At 48.9% G+C, this 14,394-nt stretch overlaps 1 protein-coding gene across 1 annotated transcript; it reads right to left on the bottom strand.

Annotated features, from left to right (window-relative positions):
* Window positions 1–940: 940 nt before the first annotated feature.
* LOC120671941 (E3 ubiquitin-protein ligase EL5-like) lies at window positions 941–2,262 on the bottom strand. Its single transcript, XM_039952209.1, has one exon. The coding sequence runs from the start codon at window positions 1,754–1,756 to the stop codon at window positions 1,256–1,258; it is 501 nt and encodes a 166-aa protein (XP_039808143.1). The 5' UTR covers window positions 1,757–2,262; the 3' UTR covers window positions 941–1,255.
* Window positions 2,263–14,394: the final 12,132 nt, after the last annotated feature.

The following is a 14,394-nucleotide window of genomic DNA, read 5'->3' as shown; positions in this document are numbered from 1 at the left end:
AGGCAGGGGGCACAGCGCTGGGTGAGCTTGCACCACCGGCGGCGGCGACATACATAGCCCTCCCGGCAAGAATCAGCCTATTATGCCGCCCACCTGCAGGATACAGCTCGGCGAGGCTCCGACACCGTTGACAAGCCACTCTGCTCTTGCTATTCATCCGATCCATACTCTGACCTCTTGGTTCGCAATCCTTCTTCCAGAATGTACATTAGTTTGTAATGTACAAGCCCAAACTCCATATAAAAAGGCGTAGGTAGAGCTGAATAGGAAAGAAGAAGGTTATTAGTTTGTAAATTAATTCGTTTGGATGCGTCGTGCGCGGATGGTCGAGGGAGGACCGTACGCAGGCCGCCGCAGCCGGGAAGAACCGTGCACACGGATCGAGGGAGGGACGCATGCAAGCCGCATCGCCGAGGAATACTGAAGAGCCGTGCGCAGTTGGCCGGTCGAGGGAGGGTGCCGCCGCTGCCGGGGAAGAGTCGTGCCTCGTGCGCAGGCCGCCGCCACCGGGTAAAGCCGTGCGCAGGCCGCTGCTGCCGCCGGCGGCGGGCAAGAAACGCACTCAGGACGCCGGTTGGGGATAAAGGCGGAAGGAGGCAGCGATGGGCTGACCGGTGATCTATTTGTGTAGTGATTGAACTGCCCCTGATTAAAATAAAACACACTGTGTTAAAATCAACCATCCAAAATTTGAGGGGGAAGGAATCGGTGGTTCCTGTCAAGCACCATAACAAACCTTGTACGGCCAAGGTAGAGTGGCGGCGCGCGGGGTGGGGCGGAACGGAACCGCCTAGCTTCTCCTGGCCGCGAGAGGAAAACGGCCGGGACGGGACAAAATATACATGGCCGCCGTCACGACGTCGTGGCACGCGCCCGCGCTGTGGCGTGCTGCATGTTAGTGTCCCACAGCTTGCTTGCATTGCTTGTTCCATCAATCACAAAGTCCAAACAGCTCAGCTCAGCTCAGCTCGGCTCGGAACAGTAGCAGCAAGAGATGACGTCATAAACATCGCTGTGCATTTGTACAAGCACGTACGCAGCAAGAACCAAACCAAACCAATAAATAAATCCCCCCGGTAATTAAGCCTCTGCCTCTCTATATGATCCTAGTTGGTTACCACACTAGCTAGTAGCTAGTACTCCAGTATATTGCTGTCACCACGGCCAGCTGCTGCCTGCATGATGTGTGTTCGTTCGGCCTGAAGAGTTCCCAGCCGGCGGTCCAGCTCGCCGGCCACGCCACGGCTGCTCTGTATTACACGGGCGGCAGCAGCGCCTCCGCCGGCGCCGGGGCGGCGTCGTGCTTGGTGGCGGCGGCGGCGGCGGCCGGGCCGACGACGGCGGCGCGGCACATGGGGCAGGTGGAGTGCGCGCGCAGCCAGGCGTCGACGCACTCGGCGTGGAACGCGTGCGCGCACTTGGGCAGCCGCCGCACCTCCTCCCCGGCCTCCACCTGCCCCAGGCACACGGGGCAGTCCAGCGCCGGCCCGTCGCGCGCCACGCTGAACGTCGGCAGAGCGGCGATCGCGTCCGCGCTCATGCCGCCGCAGTCGCCGCCGCCGCCCGCCGCCGCGCCGAGGTCGCGCTGCTGGCGGCGGCGGCGGCGGGTGCTGCTGCAGAGGTACCAGATGGCGAGGTAGAGCAGGAAGGTGAGGATGCCGATGGCGAAGGAGAGCCCCATGAAGAGCAGCCGCGCCCGGGTGCTGTACCGCGAGCTGTCCGAGAAGAGCCACGAGTTGGGGGAGCTCATGCTCATAGCGCCGTGGACCTGCCCGCCAAATTGCTCTGCTCGCCGACGACCCGGCCGAGAAATGGAATGGAACGGAATTCCGGCCGGGCGCAGTGCAGTGCGCGCGAGGATCCGTGGGCTCAGCACCGGAGTGAAGTGCCGGTGGTGGTTTGCTTTGCTTGCTGCCGGAGCAAGTGAGCGAGGTCGCGTGCGCTTGCTTTGCGCTGGGGCGAAGGGGCGCCGCGGCGATTTATAAAGGGGTCCGCCGGCGGGAGGCTTGAGCGACACGGCCCGCGTCGAGGCGACGTCAGACGTGAGAGGTCGCGCCGCGAGATATTTTGGTGCGCCGCGGGCGATCGGCGTCGGCTCGGGGACGGACGGAGGCTGCCTCGGTTTGCTTGTTCGTTTCGGGCCGCACGACGGGACCGGCCAGGGGCCAAAAGGACGATGAGCCGCGCGCGGCGGAGAGGAAAGCGGCGCCACAAAAAGGAGCTCGCTGTGCCAGCCAGGGCCTACTACGGCTACGGTGGTGATCTATCGATCCATCGCTACTGATCGTGCGTGTATTTGTCAAGTCGAGTGTGTCAAGTTTCCTGCCGGCGCCTTTACGGGCTGGCTGCCTGCCTGGTTCTGTCAAAATTTTTGCCTGTTTTCTCCAAACCAGCTAGCATGGTTCACACATTCCAGTCGTTTTCTTAGTCCTTTTTTAGGGAGACGACGACGACGACGACGACCAACCAGTCTGGTCTTTTCCCTCTGCTTTGCACCGCACCTAACGCTCAAACTACGTCATGCATGCGTTGGGTCATTTTTTGTGTTGGTGCATAACATCACCCGCGAGTTTAAGTTTACGGGTGTTGTCGTGCCTATTTGTTGACAGTTCCCGCACCCTTCAGTGGTCCGACACCTGGGTTGCTCTCTGGCCTCCGCGTTCACCAGCCTTCTTCACGCGGCGAGTGCGCCGTCACAACCCAATGATTAGGTGCATTATGTGCGTGTGTTATGGTTTCAAAGTCCATTGCACACCACTAGTTCAGGCATAATGCCCTTCTTTTTTACCAGCCCACAGAATTAGCAAAGTGTCACGCCTTGTCACCGAGCAGATGCTGCCAATTTACCTGCCCTCCCTTAGAGCAAGTTTAATAAACCAGCCCGCCGGCCGGCTGCGAGCGCGCGCAAGCGCCGGCATCCGCGCCCGCTGCAGGCTGCGTGCTGGCGTTTGCTTCGCCCGGTCCCATCAGCAGAGATTGATGCGTCCGCTTCAGCCGGCGGAGCCAAGCGCCCGTTTTAATCTCCCTATTCTTCCTTCTCTTCTCCACCTAGAATTTAGTCTGCTTTCATCTTGCTATAATATTTGCTCTTACGAAAGGCCGGTGATAAATTATAGTCTCAGTCCCATCGAATGTTTGAACATTAATTAAATATATACTAATTATAAAATAAATTGTATAAATTGAGATTAACTGGCGAGATGAATCCATTAAATCTAATTACTTTATGTTTTGACAATGTTTGGCTACATTAAACATGTGCTAATAATAGCTTATTAAGTTTAATAGATGAGATTCGTATCGTGAATTAGTTTATGCTACTAGTTTAACTGTTAGCTCTTATTTAATCCCTCTAGTTGGCATCCAAATATTCGATGAAACCATGACATGTGCTAGATAGCTATAGCACTCTACGAGGAACCGCGAATGAAGTAGAAAATAAGAAAAAGAACAAACCAAAGCTTACACGTCCCCAATACAGGAGGACTGTGTATCTTAGCCCCAACTGTCCTCTATGTGTACTGTATGTTTAAGAAAACAAAAGATTATGGCACGGTTGGTACGCAGGATTTAGTATTACGTGCAGCTGTGCTCTCTGCCGATCATTTCGGCAAAAAGGGACAGTGACTGTTCCCGGATGCGCAGCACCTGAACAGGGGCGGAGACAGGGGCGGGCAGGCTTCAACTTCACATAAAACTCCCTAATCTCGTTGTTAATATTATTCATCAATAAGGTGTGCCCCCCTATCTAAATTGCCTCCCTATATTTCAATCCTGCCTCCGCCCCTCCCCCTGAACGCCAGCGAAAGGCGCGCGCCACACGGACACACGACACGTAGCTCTGACCGTGCCTCTCTGAAGTGACTCTTCTGAATGCCAAAACCGGAACAGTGCACAGCTGCTTGGCGCCGTTCGCAGGTGGCGAATGGGACAGGGAAGGCCGCTCGCAGGTTCGATGATCAGTTGGCAGGTTGCGGTGAAGTGGGGGACGAGCAGGCGACAGCTTGGGTTCAGATGTTGTTTGCACAATTGCATGCGTGTCATAGGCGCGCCCTCTTTCAGACGTCTCTCTCTGTGTGTATGCCCCATGTCGATTCAGAGAGTACATGCACGATGATTTAGTCACTCCACTGGAGTTGCTCTTATGCATCTTAACCCACGGAATAATGGAAATATAATATGTAGACAGAGAAATGGGTTTCCACATTTGGGCCCGTTAGGCATTTAGGCCCATGCTCGTACTGGTCCGGTCTCGTAAGTCGTAAACCCCAAGCCGAAGATAAACAGGAGCCCAGCGGCGAACTCACGGAGGAAGATAAACAAGAGCTTCCAGGCCCACGTTGCAGAGATTTAGCGCGGTCTTCTACGACGCTTTGGCTCGCAATCGCTCGCGGCGGTTTTTTCTTTTTTATATTTAAAAAAAATTAAAATTTCAAAAATATATGTCGGTTTTGGAAAATTTCAAAAATATACCCCGGTCGCCCTATGGGGGGCGACAGGGCTCAAATGTAATTTTTTTCTTCAAATTTGCAAAGAAGTCACTGAAGAAAAAAAATTGGGGGGCCTGTCGCCCCCCCAACGGGCGACAGGCCCCTGTCGCCCATCCCAGGGACGACAGGGGTCTGTCGCCCGTTGGGGTGGCGATAGGGTCCCCCCTGGCATTCACCGCCATTCCCTTTGTCATTTGAGCCTAAAAATTCAGAAAAAAAGAGAGGGGTGAGGAGAAGAAAAGCGGCGAAGCTCTGCCGAATTATACACCTAGATGATTTCATGCCATGATCTATAACATATGATGTTCATCGGTTTAAGATGTATTCACATTTAGTATTGTTAATGTTGTATTATGCTTGTATGTATGTCTCGTACCAAACTTGCATTCACTGGACATATACATAATGTCGAGTTTGAATTGTACTTAGTCGTAATGGAGCATCGAAGTATAAACATACCATCTATTGATTGTAATGGAAAATACGAGAGTGATCAGAGGCGAACGTTGAAATGTATAAATAAGCGGTCCACAGCTATCTCATTACAAATAAACATCAGACATACAAACATCAAATATGTCTAACCACCCCAATGGCGTCGGACCCTCTTAGGCCTCTGCTGGGCACGAACATGGCCCTCGGAGCTTTTAATGTCACTAGAATATTAAAAAGCACACATGTAATTAATATAACGATAAGAAATAAGAACTAAGAAATGCATTACGTAATGTGAACCACCAAATTTTACATCATAATACAACGATAATGAAACACACATCACACATGCAGTGGCATGTCAGAACCCGTTGCAAACAACGGTAAACAGATTCCGGACTAACCTAACATGTCTTAGGTAATTTAAAAAAAAAACAGAACAAACACAATGATGCAGCATGTCACTAGCACTAGGGTAGTCCTAGTAGCCGTACCCCCACGTAGCAAACTGCGTTGAGCCTTCTCCGCAGTATCCACCCATTACAGGTGGTGCAGGCGGTGGTGCCAAAGGCGCATGGCCCTTCTTCTTGTGACAAGGGCAGTTGCAGTAAGGAATAGTGCATGGTTCATCCTGTGAACCGGCTGCATTGCTGGTATCATCAACCGCCAGCAGGGTGACCGGCTCCCCACCCTTATATAAGGGTTGGCTGGTCCCCCCACACCTCATTTGCATCACTAAAATTCCAGAAACCAAGAAAAGAGAGGGAGAGCGACGAAACCCTGCCGGATTTTCGAGCCGGCGACTGCAGGTAACCAAAATTTTTCTATGCTTTACAAATAGATTATGTTGTAATTATTTTTGTTGACACAGTAGATTAGCAATCAGTTTGTGATACAGTACATTAGCAATCTGATTGCGCACTTGTGATTGCCAGAGCTCAACACCATGGCCTCCTCAGGATCCACCTACATTCCACGGAGTAAGGTGAGCGAAATAGTCCCCCAAGGAGTCCAGGTGCCTATGTGCTTTTGCGGATCCTTGTACAAGCTAATGAAATCTAGTGTTTTGGGGATGACTTTGGCATGAGGTTCTTCATGTGCGAGAATTACGAGTATGATGTGCCCAATCATTACGTCAATGATCGAGCAAAGGTACTACAAAACACTATCAGAGTTTGCCACTTTCGGATCTGGTAATGACTTCTAACATGATTTGGGGAAAGACTCCACCACCTCTATGTGATTTCGTGCAGTGGTTAGACACCGAGCAATCTCAGCAGGATAAGGACCATGTTGGGCGTCAAGCAAAGTGGGCTGCAGAAAGGTGGCAACGAATGCTGCATGAAGAACAGATGGAGGAGAAGTACAAGAAAGATCAGGAAGAGATTCAGAAGAGGATTGCAGAAGTGGAACGTCAGAAGGCAGAAAAACATGAAGCTGATAGGGAGAGGAAGCGAGAGAGGGCCCGCCGTGCTAAGGAAGCAGGGCCTGAAGCTATTAGGAAGGGAAAATATCCCCGGTGCACTCAGTAAAGCACCATCATGTAATCCCGGTATTTTATATTTCCTAAGGCATGTCAGGTTTAGTCACAACACGAGGTTACCGTATTGCACATGCCACTGTTTTTCATTGTTAAAGTACCTAGTTTACAGCAAAGGTCTCAGTGTTATTTACCGTAGTAGTACGAACGCCTTAGGCCTCTGCTTTGTAATCCTAGCATTGTTTACAAAATTGTATTGCAAGCCGGGAATTTATGGTTCGTAACCTACCTTACCCTTCTATTTTCAGTACACTACATTCAGTGAGCAATCTAATTCAAGCAACCTACACATGTAGAACTGCAACCAAGAAATCTTACTACACAAATACCTTCGTATTGTTACATGCTACGATCTGGTTCAAATACATATCCATACATAACGAAATGTAATTATCACATATAGGTGGAAATACATATCCATACATATCCATAGAGGAGGTTGTCCTCGACTTCCTTCATGTAGTTGCCTTATTGCTGCTAGAAGACCTGCATGCCTGTCACTGATGAGGCAAACATCAGGCCTTGCAGCAACAACGTGAATCTTCACACGTTCAAGGAACCAGTACCAACTCTCTGTGTTTTCATTCTCAATAAAAGCAAAGGCGATAGGAACCACCTACTTGTTACAATCAACTCCAATCGCTGTCAGTATTGTCCCCTTTTATCTCCCTGTCAAGAATGTGCCGTCGATACACAGAATAGGAAGACAATACATAAATGCCCTCACACATGCACCAAGGCAGAAAAAAGCACGGAGCAGAAATCCAGGTCCCCCATACAAATTCGGTACAATGTAGGTATCAGTCGCGCTTACAGGATTTCTCTGCACAATTGCTGACAGCATGTGAGGCAGGTTATCATATGATGTCTCATATGTGTCGAACCTCATCTCAAACACTTTTTGTTATTCCCGCCAAGCCTTTGCATAGCTGATTTTGTATTGAAAACGGTCGTCTATGTCCCTAATTATCAATTTTGGCTCATAATCAATTTTGTCGAGAATCACCCCATACATCTTCTTGGCCACGAAAGTGGATGTGATGTTACGGTGATTTTGCGCAACATCAGTTAATCTACATGTATGTGGTGTAATAATTGAACACTCCCAGTGTGTTTTATACTTACCCTTGTAGGCATGTACTCGCCATGTACAATCGCTATTGACACACTTCACCTCATATTCTTTGCTGCTATACTTTACAACTCTGAATTCCTTCCTCAATGATATAGCTCAAAGCTTCACAGCATCCTTCACAGCTTCAATGCTAGGATACTTTGGCATCTGCACAACCTCATTCTCTCTATATTTGTACCATTATCCCTAATATTCTGTATCACTAGATTTCCAAAACCCTTGTCTCGCCATTCACCTAGCAACGGGTAGTCCTCATCGTCTGATGAGTCCCCACATTCTTCCATCATTCGAGCCTCCTGGTCTTCATTCTCTATAGCTTTCACTATTCCAAGTATCCGCTCCCCCTCACCAGCTAAACCTTGCGGCTCAGGTTGAATGACATGCACGTTCTGATCTTCTTTTTCTCCTACATGATCAGCTATACCTTGCGGCTCAGGTTCTATGACATGCATGTTCTGATCTTCATTTTCTTGTTCCACTGCTTGATTCATATGAGATGATGTACTTGTTGAACCTTCATGAAAATGAGCTGCATTCTGGTGAATCTGAATTAGCATTGCAAGAGCCCACCCGCAGTCAAGAGCTGCTTGCATGTAAGTTCGTCATTCTTCGGTATTTGTTATAAGCATCAACTCCCAGAAATCCCCTTCAGTTGCCCAATTCGTCACAGTCTGAACGGTTAGAAAATGGGTCTTTGAATTCATATTGAATATCTCGTGAAGGCATTTGCGTATGAAATCAAAACTCCTCTCTAAGGGTTTATCTATTCCGCACTCTCTGCATTCAAAAGCTGATAGATTTACTCCATACGCATCATGAGAAATATAGTAGTCACCATAATAAACTTGAAAACGAAGCTTGCTCGACATATCTGGCCACACAATAATAATATTAAACTGATTGCTAATCTACTGTGTCAACAAAAATAATTACAACATAATCTATTTGTAAAGCGTACAAGAATTTTGGTTACCTGCAGTCGCCGGCTCGAAAATCTGGCAGGGCTTCGCCTCTCTCCCTCTCTTTTCATGGTTTCTGGAATTTTAGTGATACAAATGAGGGGTGGGGGACCAGCCAACCCTTATATAAGGGTGGGGGAGCCGGTCACCCTGCTGGCGGGCGGCCAGGACCTGCCGCCCCACTGCCGGGCGGCCTGGGGGGCCGGCCACCCCGCTGCCCGACGACCGGTTCTCCAGGGACTCGGGCGCAAATTTTCTGCGAAAGTTTTTGTAGAAAAGCCCCTGCCGCCCGGCAGCTGGGCGGCCGGGGTATATTCCTGTAAATTTCGAAAATAAAAATATAATTTTGTAAAAAACGAAATTGAAAAATATAAAAATAAAAAAACCGCCTTCCGGAAAGGGTATAGGAGGCCCCGCCGCCAAGGCAGATTGCTAGTTTGTGGGCGTACAAGGATCACGCGTGTACAACGCCCAAGTTCATTGCAAGATATGAATTCGACCGTATACTTTTGAAAGCATTGGCAGACACTGGATAGCTGTTCAGTCAATGGTTCAGTAAAATGTATCGTTTGCAATGGAAAATGAAAAAGCTATGAGAAACATTTCTGCTAAAAGTAAAATTAAAGAGCTTTTGCTACTAAAAAACAACTATTTCTTAAAAAAGAAAAAACTATTCTCACCGTGCAGTCGCGTTCAAATCGAATCCAACGATGATGGTGCGTCCAAATCTTGAGCCCCCCCGGCTCGCCGCGCCGCGCGCAAGCGTCAGCGCCTCCGCCGCGTGCCTCAGCGGCACGTCGCCCGGCACACGGGGCACGTCGGGCGCAGGCGCAGCCACGCGTCGACGCACCGCGCGTGGAACGCGTGCGTGCAGCAGGGGAGCCCCCGCGCCGTCTCGCCTGCCTCGACGGCGCCCAGGCACACCGCGCACTCCGCCGCCGCGGCGCCTAAGCCGGGGCTCACGAAGCAGGGCAGCCGCGCGATGGCGGCGTCGTCGAGGCCCGAGAAATCGCAGCGGCCGCCGCTGCTGCCACCGCCGCTCCGTGTCCCCGCGGCAGTGGCGGAGCCAGGATTCTGAGTTGGTATTCCTAGCTTCTAACACAAAAAAAAATTTAGTAGACAGTAAAAATTTTTGTGAGATTATCATGCTTGCCACTTTGCCGGGCAAAAATTTTTGGAGTTGGGTATTGTTTTCAAATCAATTGATTTATTTTCCATTTTACAACTTTCTCAGATCTACATAAAAGCATACGCTGAGTCTATGATTGTTTGAAGGAAGAAAATGTACATATTACAGAAAAGGGCATACGCATAGTTGCATAGAGGATTGATGCAATGCAATGATGTGCTCACCCGGGCGTCAGCTCTCCACCGCCCGCCGGTCGGCCGGTCGGCGGCTCGGCGCCTCGGCCCTCGCGGCCTCGTCACCTCGCCCTCAGGCAGTTAGGGCGTCAGTCCCTGCTGGCCACGGCCAGCCACCGTCGGCCGGCCTCCCAGCCTCCCCACGGGCCCTCAGAATTTAGGGATTTGGGGGATTGGGGAAGCACCGAGCAGCAGCAGTGCGGCAGGGTCGCAGCCTCGCAGGGTTAGGGATAAAGGGTCAAGAGTGAGTGAGTGAGAGAGAGAAAGGCGGGGGGGGGGGGGGCTGCTGGGCTATCGGGCCGGTGGGGTGTGCGGCTGTTTATGGGCCAATTATTCCAATTGGATGGCTGTGGATCGTTGGGCTATATTTAACACAAGAAACAAAGAAACAGGTCCAGCTTTATATGTATATGTGTTTTGAAGTATACTTGATTTTTTCTCAAAAAATTAGGTATTCCTGGGAATACCCAGGCATCACTGTAGCTCCGCCCCTGCCCCGTGGGGAAGCCGTCGTGTGGAATTGGGTGAAACGAGATGCCCTCTTAGGCTCTCGGCTTCGTGTTAATATAGGCTAGGAAAAGCCCCTAGCGTGGCACATACAACTTGTACAAGAAGATATATGACTTAACTTACAAGACAAGTACATGACTTAACTTACAAGAGAAGATGTACGACAACTATCCTAACAACTAGGAGATACCAACGGGATATATCTCAACGCCCCCCCCCCTCAATCACAGCCGTTCCTGAAGGTTGAGATTGTTCCTAAACAAGTTTAGCTGCCGAACAGAAAGTGCTTTGGTGAAACCATCAGCCACTTGATCAGCAGTACTAATGAATCGAACATCTAATTGCTTCAAATTAACTTGCTCCCTGACAAAGTGATAGTCAATTTCAATATGCTTTGTCCGAGCATGAAACATAGGATTCTCTGACAAATATTTGGCTCCAATATTATCACACCAGAGACAGGCAGCTTTAGGATGTGAAATTCCCAATACATCAAGTAATTTATGAACCCACATTATTTCTACAGTTGCATTTGCCATGGCCTTATATTCAGCTTCTGTACTTGACCGGGACACAGTTGCTTGTGTTTCGTGCACTCCATGATATGAGATTGCTACCAAGAAAAATTGCAAACCCTCCTGTGGAGCGACGATCATCAGGGCATCCTGCCCAATCAGCGTCTGAGAAGGCACTCACTAACATAGACTTGGATCAGCCAATTTTTAAACCAAGACCAATAGTTCCCTTAACATATCTGATAATCCGTTTGACAGCTGCCCAGTGCAAGGTTGTTGGTGAATGGAGAAATTGGCAAACTTTATTGACAGAAAAAGAGAGATCAGACCGCGTTAATGTAAGATATTGGAGTGCTCCAACAACACTCCTATACCGTGTAGAATCTTCTGGCCCAAGTAAATCCCCTTCACAAACCGACAACTTCTCTGTTGTAGAGAGAGGTGAGTTGATAGGTTTGCACAATTCCATGCCCACTTTTTCAAGAATACCGGTGGCATAACGTTCCTGAGTTAACAACAATTCACCATGTGACCGCTTGACCTCAATGCCAAGAAAATAATGGAGATCGCCTAAATCTTTGATGGCAAACTCATGTTCCAGCTGACGAAGGAGTGCAGCTGCAATGTCACTAGAGGAACTAGCCACAATAATATCATCCACATAAACCAACAAAAAAATGATGTGCTGGCCTTTACTGAAATAAAATAATGATGTATCAGCAGTAGAAGGTACGAACCCCATAGACTGCAGCTTAGAACTTAACCGAGAATACCATGCACGTGGAGCTTGTTTAAGTCCATAAAGAGACTTGTCAAGTTTGCAAACATAATGTGGGAGATTCTTATCTTGATACCCTGGTGGCTGACGCATATAAACATCTTCTTCAAGAAAACCATGCAAGAATGCATTTTGAACGTCCAGCTGACGAAGATACCACCCCCTAGACACAGCAATAGAAAGCACCAAACGAATGGTGGCTGCCTTGACTACAGGACTAAAGGAGTCTTCATAATCAATGCCATAGCGCTGCTTGAAGCCTTTCGCAACAAGGCGAGCCTTGTAACGATCAATGGAACCATCAGCCTTCTTTTTAACTTTGTAAACCCACTTGCAATCGATAATATTTCTCCCTTTAGCAGTTTTTTCCATTCATCATTATTCTATTTATTCTGACCTCCATACCTCGATCGAGATAGTGGACATAGGATGCCACTCTTTAAAATGAAAAAAAAAGGAGTAATCAGCTGTGACACGAAAAAAAACGAATCCTTTTGTAGCTTGTCATTTATTGCCAAGTTTTATTCTTAGGAAGGGCATCAAACTCAGCATCCATAGCTAATTTCCAATTCGGATTAGCCAAAGCATCTTTAAGACTAGATGGTTCCTCAGAAACAACAGCAAGATGTGCATATCGAATAGTGCCATCAGTATAAGTCTTGGGCTTGCGTATACCTTGCGAAAGACGCGTAGTAGGTCGCTGTGGCGCAGGAGGGGATGCAGGGGATGATGCAGGAGCCATAACCGCAGAAGATCCGGGCACAAAATCACCAGGCGCCAGATCCGAGGAGGATCGGGCTGCTGAATCCGCCGACATGGTGTCCGTGGGCTGAGACGGCCCAGCACCATGCAGAGATGGGCCAGATGGCACACGCGGAGAGGAGGTGGGCGAAGACGGTGCAGGAGTAGCTGACAGCCCACCAGATGGCACAGCCAGAGTGGTCGTCACGGGCGCCACCGAATCCGCCGCAGCGCCGACAGGATCAGGCGCCGATCCCGGAGATAACGCACGCGCAGGGGTGGCAGGTGGATCCGTTCCGGGTTCAGCGCCATTGTCGTTTCCTGGGAGCATAAAATAACGGTGATCCAGTCTCGGATTAGCACCAGAAAAAGTATCAGCCGGCCCTGCAGAATTTTCCAGTGAACCTGTAGACTCACAGCCATCATTAGGAACAGAAGATAAGATCAAATCGGAATCACAGTTGTTGCACCCCGGATTAGTAAGATCTTTAGGAAGAAGGAGAATCTCCGACCGAAGGCGAGCACCGGCATTAGGATGCATATACGAACGGAAAAACCGTCTCATCGAAAACTACATCTCAAGAAATATAAACCCGACCTTCCTTGACATTCAAACATTTGAAACCTTTGTGCAAGTTACTATAACCAAGAAACACACACTGTTTGGATCGAAATTGAAGTTTCCGAGAGTTGTATGGTCGTAAGTTTGGCCAACATGCACAGCCAAATGTGCGCAAGATAGAGTAGTCACGTGGATGATGATGTAGGCGCTCAAGAGGAGTTTCATTGTTAATTACTTTGGAAGGGAGCCGGTTTATGAGATAGGTGGCCGTGATGAATGCCTCATCCCAAAATTTGAGAGGCATGGAGGCATAAGCAAGGAGGGAGAGACCAACCTCGACAATATGTTGATGCTTTTGCTCAGCTGAGCCATTTTGTTGATGTGCATACGGGCAAGAGACATGGTGTGAAATGCCAATGTGTTGGAAAAAAGAATTGAGTTTTTGATACTCCCCTCCCCAATCAGTTTGCATGGCCATAATTTTGCGATCAAACATTCGCTCAACAAGTTTTTGGAAATCATGAAATTGCTGAAACACTTCAGATTTATGGCGAAGCAGATAAATCCAAGTAAATTTGCTATAGTCATCGATGAAACTGACATAAAAATTATTCTTGCCAACAGAGGTGGGAGCCGGTCCCCATACATCCGAAAAGACTAGTTCTAGAGGAGCCCTAGACACACTAGTGGATTTTGGGTAGGGAAGCTGATGACTTTTGCCTTTTTGGCATGCATCACAGACAGACTCTTTATTTGACTCAGGAATAAATGGAAGTTTATTTTTGTTCAGCACTTGGTGAACAATGATCGAGGGATGACCTAAACGTGAATGCCACCGAGATGCAGGAAGCTTGGTGACACCGTGAGCTTGTTTATTTGGAAACGACTTCAAAGGATAAAGGCCCCCCTCGCACCATCCTCTAAGTAGAACCTTCTTCGTTGTTCGATCCTTAATAAGAAAATAAGATGGATGAAATTCAAAGAAGGCGTCATTGTCACGATGTTGGCGCTCCTTAAGTACCCATTTTATTATACAATTAGGAGAGGTTTTGGTAATTTCTTCGGGATGATTCATGTACTAACCCGCCACTTGGTACCCGAACTTGACCGTTTTTTTATTTTGTCCTGGATTTTGGAGCATGTTGTGTTTTGGCAGGAAATTGGATATTTTCGGAGATATTTTGACACATGGGCACAACTGGGCTAAGATGAGGAATAAGGAGAAGAGGCCGCACGCGAAAGATGGGACCGAAAGGGGCCAAAAAGGGCCCAGGCCGGCCGGCCTGGGGCCCTCTGAGCCGGCCGGCCTAGCCCATTCCGGGGCCCAATCGGCCTCAATTTTCTTCAGTACGAAGTATGCGTCAACC

The sequence above is a fragment of the Panicum virgatum genome, chromosome 5N (assembly GCF_016808335.1).
Source record: "Panicum virgatum strain AP13 chromosome 5N, P.virgatum_v5, whole genome shotgun sequence".
In the NCBI taxonomy this organism is placed as follows: Eukaryota; Viridiplantae; Streptophyta; class Magnoliopsida; order Poales; family Poaceae; genus Panicum; species Panicum virgatum.
This window is presented reverse-complemented; position numbering and strand designations above follow the sequence as displayed.